At 45.5% G+C, this 12,987-nt stretch overlaps 1 protein-coding gene across 6 annotated transcripts in view; it reads left to right on the top strand.

Moving 5' to 3' along the window:
- Positions 1–8,334, top strand: part of FBXO38 (F-box protein 38) — a 46,770-nt gene extending 38,436 nt beyond the window's left edge. For all 6 annotated transcript variants that reach the window (XM_087816281.1, XM_087816278.1, XM_087816280.1 and 3 more), the window contains exons 16-22: positions 957–1,057; positions 1,265–1,367; positions 4,120–4,286; positions 5,554–5,699; positions 6,319–6,422; positions 6,941–7,054; positions 7,773–8,334. In XM_087816281.1, coding sequence (XP_087672407.1) covers positions 957–1,057; positions 1,265–1,367; positions 4,120–4,286; positions 5,554–5,699; positions 6,319–6,422; positions 6,941–7,054; positions 7,773–7,951 — 914 coding nt within the window. In that variant the 3' untranslated portion in view covers positions 7,952–8,334. The remainder of the gene's footprint in view (positions 1–956; positions 1,058–1,264; positions 1,368–4,119; positions 4,287–5,553; positions 5,700–6,318; positions 6,423–6,940; positions 7,055–7,772) is intronic.
- The last annotated feature ends 4,653 nt before the right edge of the window (positions 8,335–12,987 follow it).

Here is a 12,987-nt window from a genome sequence, read left to right as displayed (position 1 = left end):
AGCAAATGAGTTAGGGCCTTACCAACTAGCATTTGGCAGATAAAAGATTAGACATTTTCTAGCATAGTGACTGGCAGGAGGTTGCCTGGGCTTGGCTCGGGTTCCACCTTCACAAGCTTCCCTTGTCTCAGGCTCCTAATTTAAAATAAGGAGAAGAATAAATCTATCTCAGAGAGCTGTTAGAAGGATTAAATTACTTTAATGCAAATGAAGCCCTTAGAAAGTGCCTGACACACAGTAAGTGCTCAGGAAATACTTGCCATTATTATTATTATTCCACTTACATATCTCTGATGCATTCATTCATTCAGTGAATGCTGGGTGCCATTCATTCAATAAATGTTCATTTTAGCTCATTGCTAGTGGCTGACATTGATACAAAAATGAAATAAGACAGTGTTGTTGCCTTCAAGGAGCTTTTAGTTCAAATGGAGAAACAAAAGTATACAGGGAATTACAGAGACAGAGCACTATATAATGTTTGGGAATCCAGGTGATTTGTAGAGCAGGTGACTTTTCAGATTGTCTTTTCAGGGATGGATAGTATTTCCAAAAGTGAAGTCTGAAAAGTTGTTCTGGGCAGAAGGAGCTAGAATGGTTAATGGCATCAGAGGCATTGGCAGTGGGAGATGACGAGGATAATAGTATGGAGTAAAACTGAGCAGGTGGGTCCAAAGCATAGCTCCAAATGTCAGGCATTGAAATGCAGCTATTAAGCAGCCGTTGAGAATTTAAAGTTGTTTAGCATGCAACTGGTGAGTTTAATCCACCAATGATAATTCAGATGGCTGAGGTGACTAGAGATGGAATGTTCCTTAGACTGTTGGAATGGCCCAGGTGTGGAAAGGGATACCGTGTTTGAGATAGTGGAGGGTAATCTTGTTTAGGAACCATCATTTGTAAATAGTGGGCTGACTATATTCCATTGGGGACCATGTACCTTTTGCTTTTTCTAGAGGTTGCCAAAACAAAGCCGCGGCATGCTATGAAGCGGAAGCGGACAGCAGATAAGTCCACCAGTACCAGTGACCCTGTGATTGAGGATGACCACGTGCAGGTGAAGAAAAAGCCCTCCCTCACCTTTCAGGCCATCCATGGTCCTGAATAATGTAAAGGACCTAAAGTTTCCATCTTTATATACTTTCTTTGCTCTAAACAGAAGAAATTGGTAGCAACAGCTTCTCACTTTTGCCAGTGAAAACATTTAAGTTCTCCAAAGACAGTACAGAAAGAGACATCTAACTTAAAAATTTTCTCCTCATAGGTCCTTGTGTTAAAATCCAAAAATCTTGTTGGAGTCACTATGACCAACTGTGGAATCACAGATCTGGTGCTAAAAGACTGTCCCAAGATGATGTTCATCCATGGTATGTATTTGGGCTCCTGTTACACAAGAGCATCGTGAATGAGTTTAAAGAATTAAGGACTCATAAAGGAATTGTTACTTTGAATTATTTCTAATTCTGTCCTTGTTCTATAGTTCTCAGATAATTACTCAGTAGTATTTGTGAGGGGCCATGTATAGAAACTTGCTTGGTTCATCTTGTAAAACAGCCTCTTATCAATGTTTCTCTTTCATCAATGTTTCTATATCCATCGCCCTTCCTCTCTCTCTAAAACTCAACAAACAGATTTTTTTTAAAAATTGGCCTCTCCCTCCGTTTCCTCTAAATGATCACCTGATCTGATTGAGCAGAATAACAATACGTATGCACTTTGGAGTTCAGTAAACCTCAACTTGGGTCCTGTCTCTGCCATTTGCTAACTGCAGTGTTGGACATGTTTTGTGTATAAATGTTTTTTGCAGGGAGCAGTGACTGGGCCTTAAGTGCTTAACTGCTCTGGATTTCGTTGACTTGATTAATCATAACCTCAATTCATGGCACATTATCAGTAGTCCAAGCCCAACTTTCCTGTTTAAGTCCCATGGGTCCCTCATTGCCAATCCCATCAGCTCCCTCCATCTATACTTCAGTATTTAGTATATGTTCTTCCAATCCATCTTTCATGTATTTGCTTATATACATGTTTATCTCTGAACAAATAGTAGGGTATTATTTTGTGTGAGCTTTTAAAATTGTAGGTACATAGTATGTCCTTTACATAATCTATTTTTCCATTTCACTCAAAATTATATTTTTGATACCTATCCATGTAAAATTATGAAGATCTGACTTGCATCCTGCCGTGGGGCAGTTAAATATTCTCTCTGTTTTTCCCAGTCTGTAAAGTGTGCATGGTCTATGTTAACCTTATAAAGCACTCATGCAGGGTAAATGCCGTGATTGGTGTGTTTTTGTGTATGTACAGATATACACATTCAGTAGAGGGTCTGACTTCTAGTAAAAGCCTGATAAATGTTCATTTCTATTTTATATTAGTATTGCAAAAAATAATCAGGGGCTTTCTTTTCTTTGCATGTCTGTACTACTGGTGGTAAACAAAACAAGAAAGTCCTTACCAAACATTTTGTCATCAACTAGGGGAACCCCAGAAAGGAGAAATCATACAGATGTAAACACTTAGCCTCTCTTCCAAATTCTAGAAAACACCAGACCTGGGAACCCTAGACCATTTTCACCCTTAAGAGGTGGCACTTTACTGTATTCCAACAACTGAGGTCTTAAAACATCTAATAAACGACAACGTCCTATTTTAGTTTCCTCCTAAAACAGAACAGGGGTCCTTTAAAAGCTCAAAAGATCCTAACAGCAGGGGAATCCAGCCCAGCTTAAGGCAGCAGTGCAAGGGCTTTCAGTTCTGCCCTCAGGGCTGAGAATCTTCCTCACAACCCTTCTTCTCTGCTGGTTGGCCCCTCATTCCTTTCCCTGCTGTGAGTGCTCTGAGAATCTGACCGGCTTTCACCTCTGCCCTTGACTCTCCCATATGTTCTGTGACCTAGTGATGAGTCACATGACCTCAGGCTCAACCTTTTGCCTTAAACTGAATTATTCAGCTCCTGAGACAGAGTACGTTAGATAAGTAGCTCACCCCAACACCAGCTGAGTTATGGTGGATGAGATGATTGAGATTAGAATTGGCCTTGGCCATGTCTGGTCTCACAGCAGAGAGCCATTGAGCCCTTAGCACCATCTAGTCCTCTCTCTGCTTCCTCCTTTCCAGTCTCCTTTCTCCTGCCACGTCACAGAAGGAGAAAATACGTCTGCAAGGCCTGACACTGCTCATTGTTCAAACACCGGGGTAGCTCCAGGGCCAGATTGCTCAGGGCGATGATGACGTCTGGGTGAAAGGTGATCCAGAAGAGGCCCTTAATGAGTGAACAGGATCAGGCATATCGGCCTTGTGGTTTTATAGTATCTTCTCTTGAGTTGGACCAGGTTTAAATCTATGATAAAAATTGAATCAGATTGAAATTTGAGATTAAAAAAAGGAAGGAGGTATTTTTTTTCAACTTGGCATGCTATTTTATCCCTGCGGTGTTGGATATGGTAGCCACTGGCCACATGTGACTGCCGAACGCTCAAACTGTGGCTAGTGCCTGAAGAGTGAATTGTTCATTTTAGCTTATTTAAATTTAAACAGCTACAGGTGGCTAGTGGCTACCTCAGTGGCCTGTCCAGCTTTAGACCAACATATACAAATATTTCTGGGTCTTTTAAGGTTCTGCTTATATGCCTGTGATCGGAATTAAAATCAACTCTGCTCATTTTCTGTGTGACTGTAAGCTAACATGTCAATTGTTCCAGGTTTATTTGACCATTACCCATAAAACCATAGAATTTAATCATTATCATCATTCGTTCTTTTCTGTAAATGTTTCCTGAATAATTCCTATTTAAACAAGTCATTCTATGGGACTTAGATCTCTTGCCAGTAAACTCTTAGATTAGAAAAGGTACCTTAAGAATCCTCTAGTGTATATATGAGTGACCACCTTCTTTTGAACAGGACAGAATTGCATTTTCAAATTATTTTGATAACTGTCAGTTGTACTTTATGATAGTACGTGACCTTTGTTAGAGATGTTTATTACATCTGTGGTATTATATGCTAAAGAAGTTGGGCCAATCCTCCAAGGATGATTCCAGATAGGCTATCCATTGCTCTGTTACTTTGCATAAATTATTTGTAGAGCTTACCATTGTTTTTGTCTTGTAGCTACCAGGTGCAGGGTACTGAAGCATTTAAAAGTAGAAAATGCACCAATTGTGAACCGATTTGATTATGCACAATGCAAGAAACTGAACATGGATCAGGTACTAGACCAGATACTACGGATGCCTCCGGAGAGAAACCGCATCATATACCTACGCCCGATGCAGCAGGTACCGCGCCCGGCCCCTTTCTGATGTCACGTGTGGCAGTGATATCTTTTCTTATTCTTCAGCCATTGTGGATTTGGCATTTACTCGTTTGCTCAACCCACAGCGATGACTGTAGATTCTGAGTTCTTTTAACCAAGCGGGGCAGCCTTGCCGGTCTTCACTTAGGCTTCTCTGCTAGGTTTCTGGCAAGTTAAACATGAGCGTAGTTGTTACTCAGCAAGACTGGTTTCAGACTGCCCGATTCAAATTCTGGTTTACCGGCCTGTATCTAACTACTTGACTTCTGTCTTAGCTGTAAAATCAGAAGAATGAACCCTAGTTATTATGATGATTAAATTCTAACATTCAGACGTGTGAAGTGCCAAGCAGTTCCTGGCATGTAGTAAGCAGTCGTCATCATCATCATCTTCATTATTATGAAGAGTAGACACTGTTGTGCCTACACGAAATCATGGATGTTAGCTGAGCCTATCGGAGTAATCATTTCACAGTATTTGTAAACCAAACCCATGCCATATGCCTTAAATTTATACATCAATGTATGTCAGTTATTTCTCAATAAAACACAACAGAAAATAGAGTGAACATTGTATTATATATAAGACTCTGCTTAATGCCTAAGGAAAGCTGAAAGGAGCTAGTAAACAATCTGCAGTCAGTGTTGGAGCCTGGCCCCAGAGGAGGCATTTGAACACATTTTTTTTACTGAGTGTCTCTAATGTGCTGGGACTGAAAAAGACACAGGGCATCGTCCTTCCCTCAAGAAGTTGTCTTTCCGAGAAGGAGGGAGACATGAATGCCACTAAGATGGCAGAGAGGGGTTTCCTAAGTCGGGGTAAGGAGGAGGGCATCCATGGAAGGAAGCAATGCGAACAGGCTGCTCTTGAGCAAAGAGCTGGAAGAGGCAGTAGCCAGTGTGAATAGGGCGTGTGGTGCTGCACACTCACAGTTCTGTGATGCAGTCAGTACTCACCTAGGAAGGACATACTCAGGAGTGGATTCCTGGGATCAGCTCCTGATTCCGATTCCCTGTTGAATGGGCATTTGTATAACCGTGCAGTGTAAATCACTGAGCTTGCTAGGCAGAGAATTTGCTAAGCCTCACTCCCAGCATGGCAAGCTGTGTCCAGGGCTGAATATGACATTGCATTTTCCAATCAGCCAACGATTATAAAACATAGTTCCCAGGAAAGAGTGTCTAAGCTCTGGGAGAGAGATTTCTACAGCGTCTGTTCCTCGGTCCCAAGCTCCCTGCTCTCCACCACAGGTGGACACGCTGACGCTGGAGCAGAAGCTGTTTAGCGGCCCCTACCCCTATCACATCTGCATTATCCATGAATTCAGCAACCCTCCTAACGTCCGGAACAAGGTTCGCATTCGCAGCTGGATGGACACCATAGCAAACATCAACCAGTAAGTAACCTTTGGCCCCAGGCCTTTTAGTCATTGTTGTTGCGAGGGCCACAGAAACAGACCCGAGTTATTCTTCACTCTAAGTGATCTCACCTGGGCTGCTTAGGCAGTGAAACGTGAAGTATAACGTGAGCGACTGAGGGAATGAAGACCTAAAACTAAAAAGCGTGTGTGTGTGTATCTGCAGCTGTTTGTTTTCAAATGTAAAGCAAAAGTCCAAGAACAGACTGTATACGTACATTTGACTTCATTTCTTTAGGCTCAGGGCATGGAAAAGAAATCAAGTTAAAACTGATGTTTTACATCATCAGGAAATTAGACTTTTTAGGCATTTGTTATATAAACATGTTAAGCACCTTATACACAAGACATTTGATTAGAGAGTGGCTTTCTTTACCTGATGTGATTTTGAGGACAGTGACGAAAGTAATTTTGATGTGACTGGATATGTATTCTCTAGTTTGAGTGTATCCTGCTTCTGTTAGATATTTAATATTTAATTTGTTGGAATGTTCGTTAGAATCTAGGCCTGGCGCAGTTTTGACAGTTCCTTTCTACCCCACACCTCAGCATATTTCCAGTTTTGTAATTTTTGTTTGATTATTCTTGTTGCCTCCAGAGAGCTCATTAAGTATGAATTCTTCCCTGAAGCCACACGAACTGAAGACGACTTGAAGAAGCACCCCAAGTACCCCTGGGGCCGAGAAATCTATACTCTAGAAGGTAAGCACCTACAGGTACTTGGGAAGCTCGAGAGCTGCTAAAACTAGACGGAGAGACATGTCTTAGGGAAGACAGGAGTGGGACCCGTACAGTTCGTCAGGATGGCGGAGCCTGGAATACCTGCAGGGAGCGGGAGCCGGGCAGAAGCTACTCTCCCTGGGCGTGTCTTTACCATCGCTAACGTAGTCAGGAGCAGTGTCAAACACGGAGAGTAGACGAAAGTTGAAACTTGCTGCAGTTTGAGAGTTGGAAGTGACTTGAGGGCACCTGTCTCAGCCTCTTTATTTTATATAAAGAGAGAGAGAGAAAGAAAAAAATTGAGGCTTAGCGAAAGCACAGGATGAGCAAGACCCTGTGACCAAGCAGTAGCAGAACCAGAACTAGAATTTACCCCTCCTGGTCCAGTGCTTTTTCAGCCATGAGAGACAGAAGCACGTTTTACCTCCTGCCTACGAAGCGCTGTGCGTTGGCCCTGCCGTTGCCTCCCCAGCAGTAGGCTGTTCATTGTCTCCTTCCAGGGGTTGTGGACGGTGCACCGTACTCCATGATTTCTGACTTCCCCTGGTTGCGATCGCTGCGGGCAGCAGAACCCAACAGCTTCGCCAGATACGACTTTGAAGACGACGAAGAAAGTAACTATGACCTGGCTTGTTTGTGCCTCTGGTTTGGGCTCATCCGCTGTTAGATGCTTACGTCTTGTGTGAGAGTTAGGAGCAGCGTGGCTGCTGAACCGCTTACCATGGAAATGTTTTTCTTTGCTTTGGGTTATCGCTGGTTGTCTCCCGACAACAATCAATCGACTTACCAGGGATCTCTGAAGGTTGGTGGGAAGGATTCCTTCAGACGGATTTTCCTACCTACCTAGATATTTTTATTACCTGTTCATAATTTTGTTACTCCTTATTGCCAAGTATATTGTTTCAGTTTGTTCCAGTCACGCTGTTCATTGTGTAGCATGGAGGAAATTATGATTTAGATGGAGATATTTGGCATAGGAGGACTTGAAGGAAAGTTTGAATGGAGTTCTTCTAGGTGTTAGCACACTTGCATATCTACTTGCAGGATGTTTCAAAAACTATTTTATGAGTCTATGGATTTTATAAGCTACGTGTGCATCTGTGGCTGACTTGGTCTCTCTGGTGCATCTCTACCTCGGCCTTTAGCCATGGGCTGTCTTGGGCATCAAACGGGGGATGCAACTAAACTGACTGGGACCTAGGCCATGAACATACCTTTGTCAGTGGCATTGCATGACCATGTAGAGGCATATCTCAGGGACTAGCTTACTTGATCGACTTCCCAAGTGAGTCTGATAATCATTCGTTTCCCCTTTTCTTTCTAATTTCCAAGGCACCATCTATGCTCCTCGAAGGAAAGGGCAGCTGTCCGCAGACATCTGTATGGAAACAATAGGAGAAGAAATCTCAGAGATGCGCCAGATGAGGAGAGGGGTGTTTCAGCGAGTGGTGGCGATTTTTATCCACTACTGTGATGTCAATGGAGAGCCGGTCGAAGATGACTACATTTGACTGGCCCCTCCTGCTTTCCAGCTCTTCCGGCAGAGCCGCTGGGGCTGCGCAGCCACCAGAGAAAGCTCCAGGGGACTCCGGGCCGCCCAGCTCTGGCATACAGGAAATGCGTAAGGACACTGAAGTTGTATACAAAGATTTGTACATAAAGGAGCTATACAGATACTTCCTGAGTACCAACTTTATATCATATGTTTATACAGTTTAATTTAAAAGTTCATTTTAATGAAGGCAGATCATTGGAAAGAGTTCATTCTCCTGACTTAGTTTATAAAGTCACTTCTTGGCTGAGCCTCATTTACTATATTCATAATCACTGTCACCCCTAAATCTGTGCCTTTTCTTCTCGAGCGAAGCAGTTTGAGTAAATCTGTTAAAGAGTCCTTGTGTCTTGTGTGCTTTTTTTGTGTTACTATTAAAACAAACCGAACCCTGTAGTCAGAGGTGGCTACATGTTTCTGTACGAAATTGTGGTTCTTTTTTCTCTTGGTATTATAGTTGCCCTATTTCTTAAACTCAAATAAAAAGACTCATGAGTTTAAAAACAACAACTGAGTTATGAGAGAAATGGAAAATTTTCCAAAGCATCTCTAGTTATTTATTTCCACATGCAATTGTGTACTTGCTTTATCTTGAATATAAAAATAAAAGTTCACTAAAAACTTTTATCTTGCCTTGGACCTGACTCCCTCTTTTTCAAGAAGAAGAGCAAATGCCACGCAAAAAAGGAACATGCTTAAACTGAAGGTCTGGAGGAATCTTACAAACTCTTCAAATACAGGCACATACTGCGTAACGACCTTTCCATCAACAGCGGGCCACGTGTACAGTGGTGGTCCCGTAGGATTATAATGGAGCTAAAACAGTCCTGTCCCCGAGTGATGTCAGCCACCTGTAAAGCCTTAGCCCAACGCACCCCTGCAGTGAGAGCCCTGGCGGGTCTTTCCGCGATGCCAGGGTGAGACTCTGACTGCAGAGCCTCCATCTCAGAGGTGGCTGCACGTTGCCAGCCACAGGCGAGGCCAAGGAGCCAGGCCTCATCTCCCCTCCGAGGCGACTTTGTTTGAGAGATCTTGGTTGACTTCATTCACTGACCCCTTGGGCGGCTTGTTTGTTGTCTTCCCACGCTGTATATTCCTGCTCTACGGTTTAAATTCAATAAAGAATGAGCCCTTGAAACTCTGGGCCCCCATCCTCAAGCCCAGTGAAAGCAGAAGCCCGGGCCCGTGCTCTCCACCCTTGGACTTGCCGTGTGGCTCCGAGTGTCCTGTGTAATATCCAGGTCTTGTAATAAACCTCGCCTTCAGGTTCACTTGACGGTCACTGCTGAGGGCTGCCTTGCAGTCAAGAACCACAAGGGCCGGTCCAGCCACAACATGGGTTACTGATGGGCTGAAACTGGCACAGAGCAGTTACATGTTTGTGGTGATGGTGTAAACGAACCTGGGCCACCAGCCGTATAAAAACAGTTACAGTAGTAGGGCTAGGCCACCCGGGCTTGTGTAAGTGCACTCTGACGCATGCACAGTGACAATTGCTGAACGACACATTTCTCAGAGCATAAGCCCCTTGTTAAGTGGTGCAGGACTGGAATATGTCATGGTCTGTTGAGGGGTAAGGGCCCTTCGAGCTTATCTAGTCCAACCCCCTCGTTTACAGGAGAGAAGCCCAGAGAGGGACAAGCTCGCCGGTGGTCAGGAGCTGGTTAAGGCCAGGTAGGACAGGAATCCAGGTGCCTGATTCCCAGGGGCTGCCTCCCCCATTAATGTCCACAGAAAGGCAGGCGTGGCAGCAAGCTTTCCTAACGCTAAAACACTGTGAATGATGTCTTTCCACAAAGCCTCCCCTTTCCAAGGCTTTAAAAACTCCATTACATTAGGAAGAGCGTTGGGGACTGCATTCAGTCCTCTCGCTAGCACCTTGCTTTTAACTCAGCTAACCCTCCTTTTAACTAAACGAGTATATCCTACTCTCCAGGCTAGAAATGTGATCAGTAAAAGACAGGAACATTCTAGATACTTCAAAATAATACAAAATCCCCAACTCTGTTTAAGATTCAATCCAAACCTCATTTTTCACTGTACCTGCAACCAAATAATCTAACTCAGCGATTTCCAACCCCTTTCATCTCATGGCACACATATACTGATTACTAAAATTCGATGGCATGCCAAAAAAAAAATTTATATATATATATATATATATATATATATATATATATGATACACACACACACATACACACACAAAGGTATAATTTTGGTTCATTCACACCGGACGGTTATTGTGTTGGCTGTTGTCACTCTTTTTCTTTGGCAATCTAAGGGAAAAGAGGTCAGAGCCCCTGGCAGAATAGTCGGGTATTGCATGTGTTAAAAATTCTTGTAGCACACATTGTGCCTCCCTCCCGCACACCAACTGAAAATCGCTGGTCTAACTAATGCTTAGATGAGCCACTAGAGGTCGCTGCTTTCTAGCGTTTGTTGATCCTCCACACGGTCGCACTTAATGCACTGTTAGAGCAGCAGGGGGCGCTGGAGTCATTCTACAGAGGCCCACACTGGCCCAGCTAAAGGGAATTTGGTAGCTGCCTCTGGAATGGATGGGTGGATAGTGATGGCCCAACAGCACTTTTTCAGCACAGAGCCAGGTAGTAAATGCTTCAGGCTCAGTTGTGACAACGACTCCGCTACTGTGGTGTGAAAGCAGCAACAGAAAATCCATCAACAAACGGGTGTGGCTGTGTTCCAACACAACTTTATTTATGGACACAAATCGAATTGTACGTAATTTTCACGTCACAAAATAAATACCTTTTAATTTGTTTCTAACCACTTCAAAAAGTAAAAACTAGTCTTAGTTTACAGACCGGAGGATTTGCCGACACCGTGGACAACCGCATTGTCCTGTTCCTCCTTCGAGGAATGTGGCCCTGGCACATGTTTAAAAGGTTAAGGATGTTTCCAGGATGGACTCCTGAGCTAATGGGAATGGCAGAGAGAGAATCGGGTTTCTCTCGGCGAGGCCGGGTGTGTGAGCCCTAATAGTCTCTCCAAATAAGAGCAGGCACCACAGTTCTTACAGGGACTCCGCATTTAGATTCAGAAGGCCTGGGTTCGGATTCTGACACCCTGAATTGCCTGCTGGGTGACCTGCAGATAGTCACAAGCCTGACTCTGGAGCCTCAGTCCCCTCATCTGTGAAATGGTCAGCAGTGAATAAATACCACGCCCACCGCACAGGGCAGTCGTGAAGGCCCGGCGAGAGCGCCGGTCCGCCGGAGTGGGAGCAATAGGGGTGGTATGGCTCCCGCGGTGGCCCCCTCTAGTAGGGAAGGTCTCTGTTTTTCTAGTCTTCCCCAGGATGGCAGGAAGCAGAGAGAAGGGCTGAGGCCACGAAGCAGTTTCAAGGTGTCTACCAGGTGCTTTCTATACACTCACACTAACACTTCAAAGCGTGCCTGGTCCTACGTCCCCTACTTTACTGCCGGGGACACTGGGGTCGAGCGGGCTAGAAATCTGGCTCGAAAACACAAATCTAGGCAGCGGAAGCAGGAGCTGGCAGCCTGACTCCAAAGCCTGTGCAAACTGAGCAAACTGCCTCTGCCCCCCGAAGGGAGGGGGAGCCCGGGAGCCGTGTAAGGGCCGCTCTTCCCACAGGGAAGCTGCCAAGTCAGAGCTGCTGCTGCCGCTTAAGCTTGAAACCTCGCCAGCTGACCCTCACGTGGGGGCACAGGCCGGGCAGGGGGCGGCTGAGCCGAGGCCTCCGAGCCCCGCGCAGACGGGGCGCAGCCGCGACGAGGCGACACTGCGAACTCTGCAGGCCCGTCCTGTGAACCGCGCACAGCGGCCGGGAAGGGTGAAGGGGACCCACGTGCTGATGTGAAGTGGGGCTGGCGGGGCAATTTGCAGGTTGTTATAAACGGCCTCGCCTTCTTTCCACGGAAGAACGAAACGAGCCGTGCCTTTTCACGCGCCCGTTTACACACCCGCAAACCCAGACCCGCTCTTGAATGACGTGTAAGCCAGGCCATAAAAGCGATTACTTCTTGGAATGGGACTTAGTTGGAGTCCAAGGGTATTTTGTTGTATCTGTATTATTAGAACTTTTTAGAATGAGAATGGACTGCAGAAATCCATTGTTTGTACAACCCATCATTTATGTGGCCCCCAAATACAGAATCTGTATATTTAGAAATACATTGAAAGCAGGGGAGGAAGGAAGCACTGTTAGAACGGGGTGAGCTGAAGTGTTTCGGTCTCGACTTCTGTCCCGCGTGCACTCTGTGTCCTTGGGCAAATCACTTTTCCCGACACAGTCTGTTTCCCTTCCTATCAAATGAAGTCAATAATCCCCCACCCAAGCTGCTGGGGGGGGGGTCAGCGACGCTGCGCAGCTACAGAGAACCCGCTGGGAGCCTGCGATACCATTGAGACTGGCTGGTTATTAATAACAGGCAAGGAGCCAAGGGAAGGCCGGACATTACAGGCATGTCATCTGGGCAGCGTCACCAGGGAACAGTGGGGGAAGGGGTTCAACAAAAGGGGACAAATGCAGGCGCAGTGCAGTTGGGGTGCCTGTCAGAGATTATTAGCCAGAGTGAGAGAAACCACTGCAAGCCCTCAAAAATTTGGGAATACAAAATGCCCTAAACAAAGGAGTGTTTTCTCTTGCATTCGCCCACACAGCCCACGGCCATGCGGACCCCACACCTGGTGGACTGCAGCTGGGAACACAAGCTAAGCTCGCCCGACGCTGGATTGGATGGTCCCACCACGGAACAGAAACCCTGGACCCTGGCTCTGATTCCAGCTCTGCCGAAGCTCCAGCTCCCTTCCTTCCTTGGGGGCACAAAGGGAAATGGGACCGTGGAAACTCAGGGGTTTCTCCAGTACCTCCTCCCATGCCAGTCTCAGAAAATTCTTTTTCTCGGGATATCACAAGAAATCCTCCCCCTCTGGTCAGCCACCCGCCTGTACCCCTCCGTTGTTCGGAGGTGGAGACCAAGGCTCGGGGGGCGGAGGGTGCCCACGAAAG

This window comes from Miniopterus natalensis, chromosome 4 (genome assembly GCF_054644295.1).
Source record: "Miniopterus natalensis isolate mMinNat1 chromosome 4, mMinNat1.hap1, whole genome shotgun sequence".
Taxonomy (NCBI): Eukaryota; Metazoa; Chordata; class Mammalia; order Chiroptera; family Miniopteridae; genus Miniopterus; species Miniopterus natalensis.
This window is presented reverse-complemented; position numbering and strand designations above follow the sequence as displayed.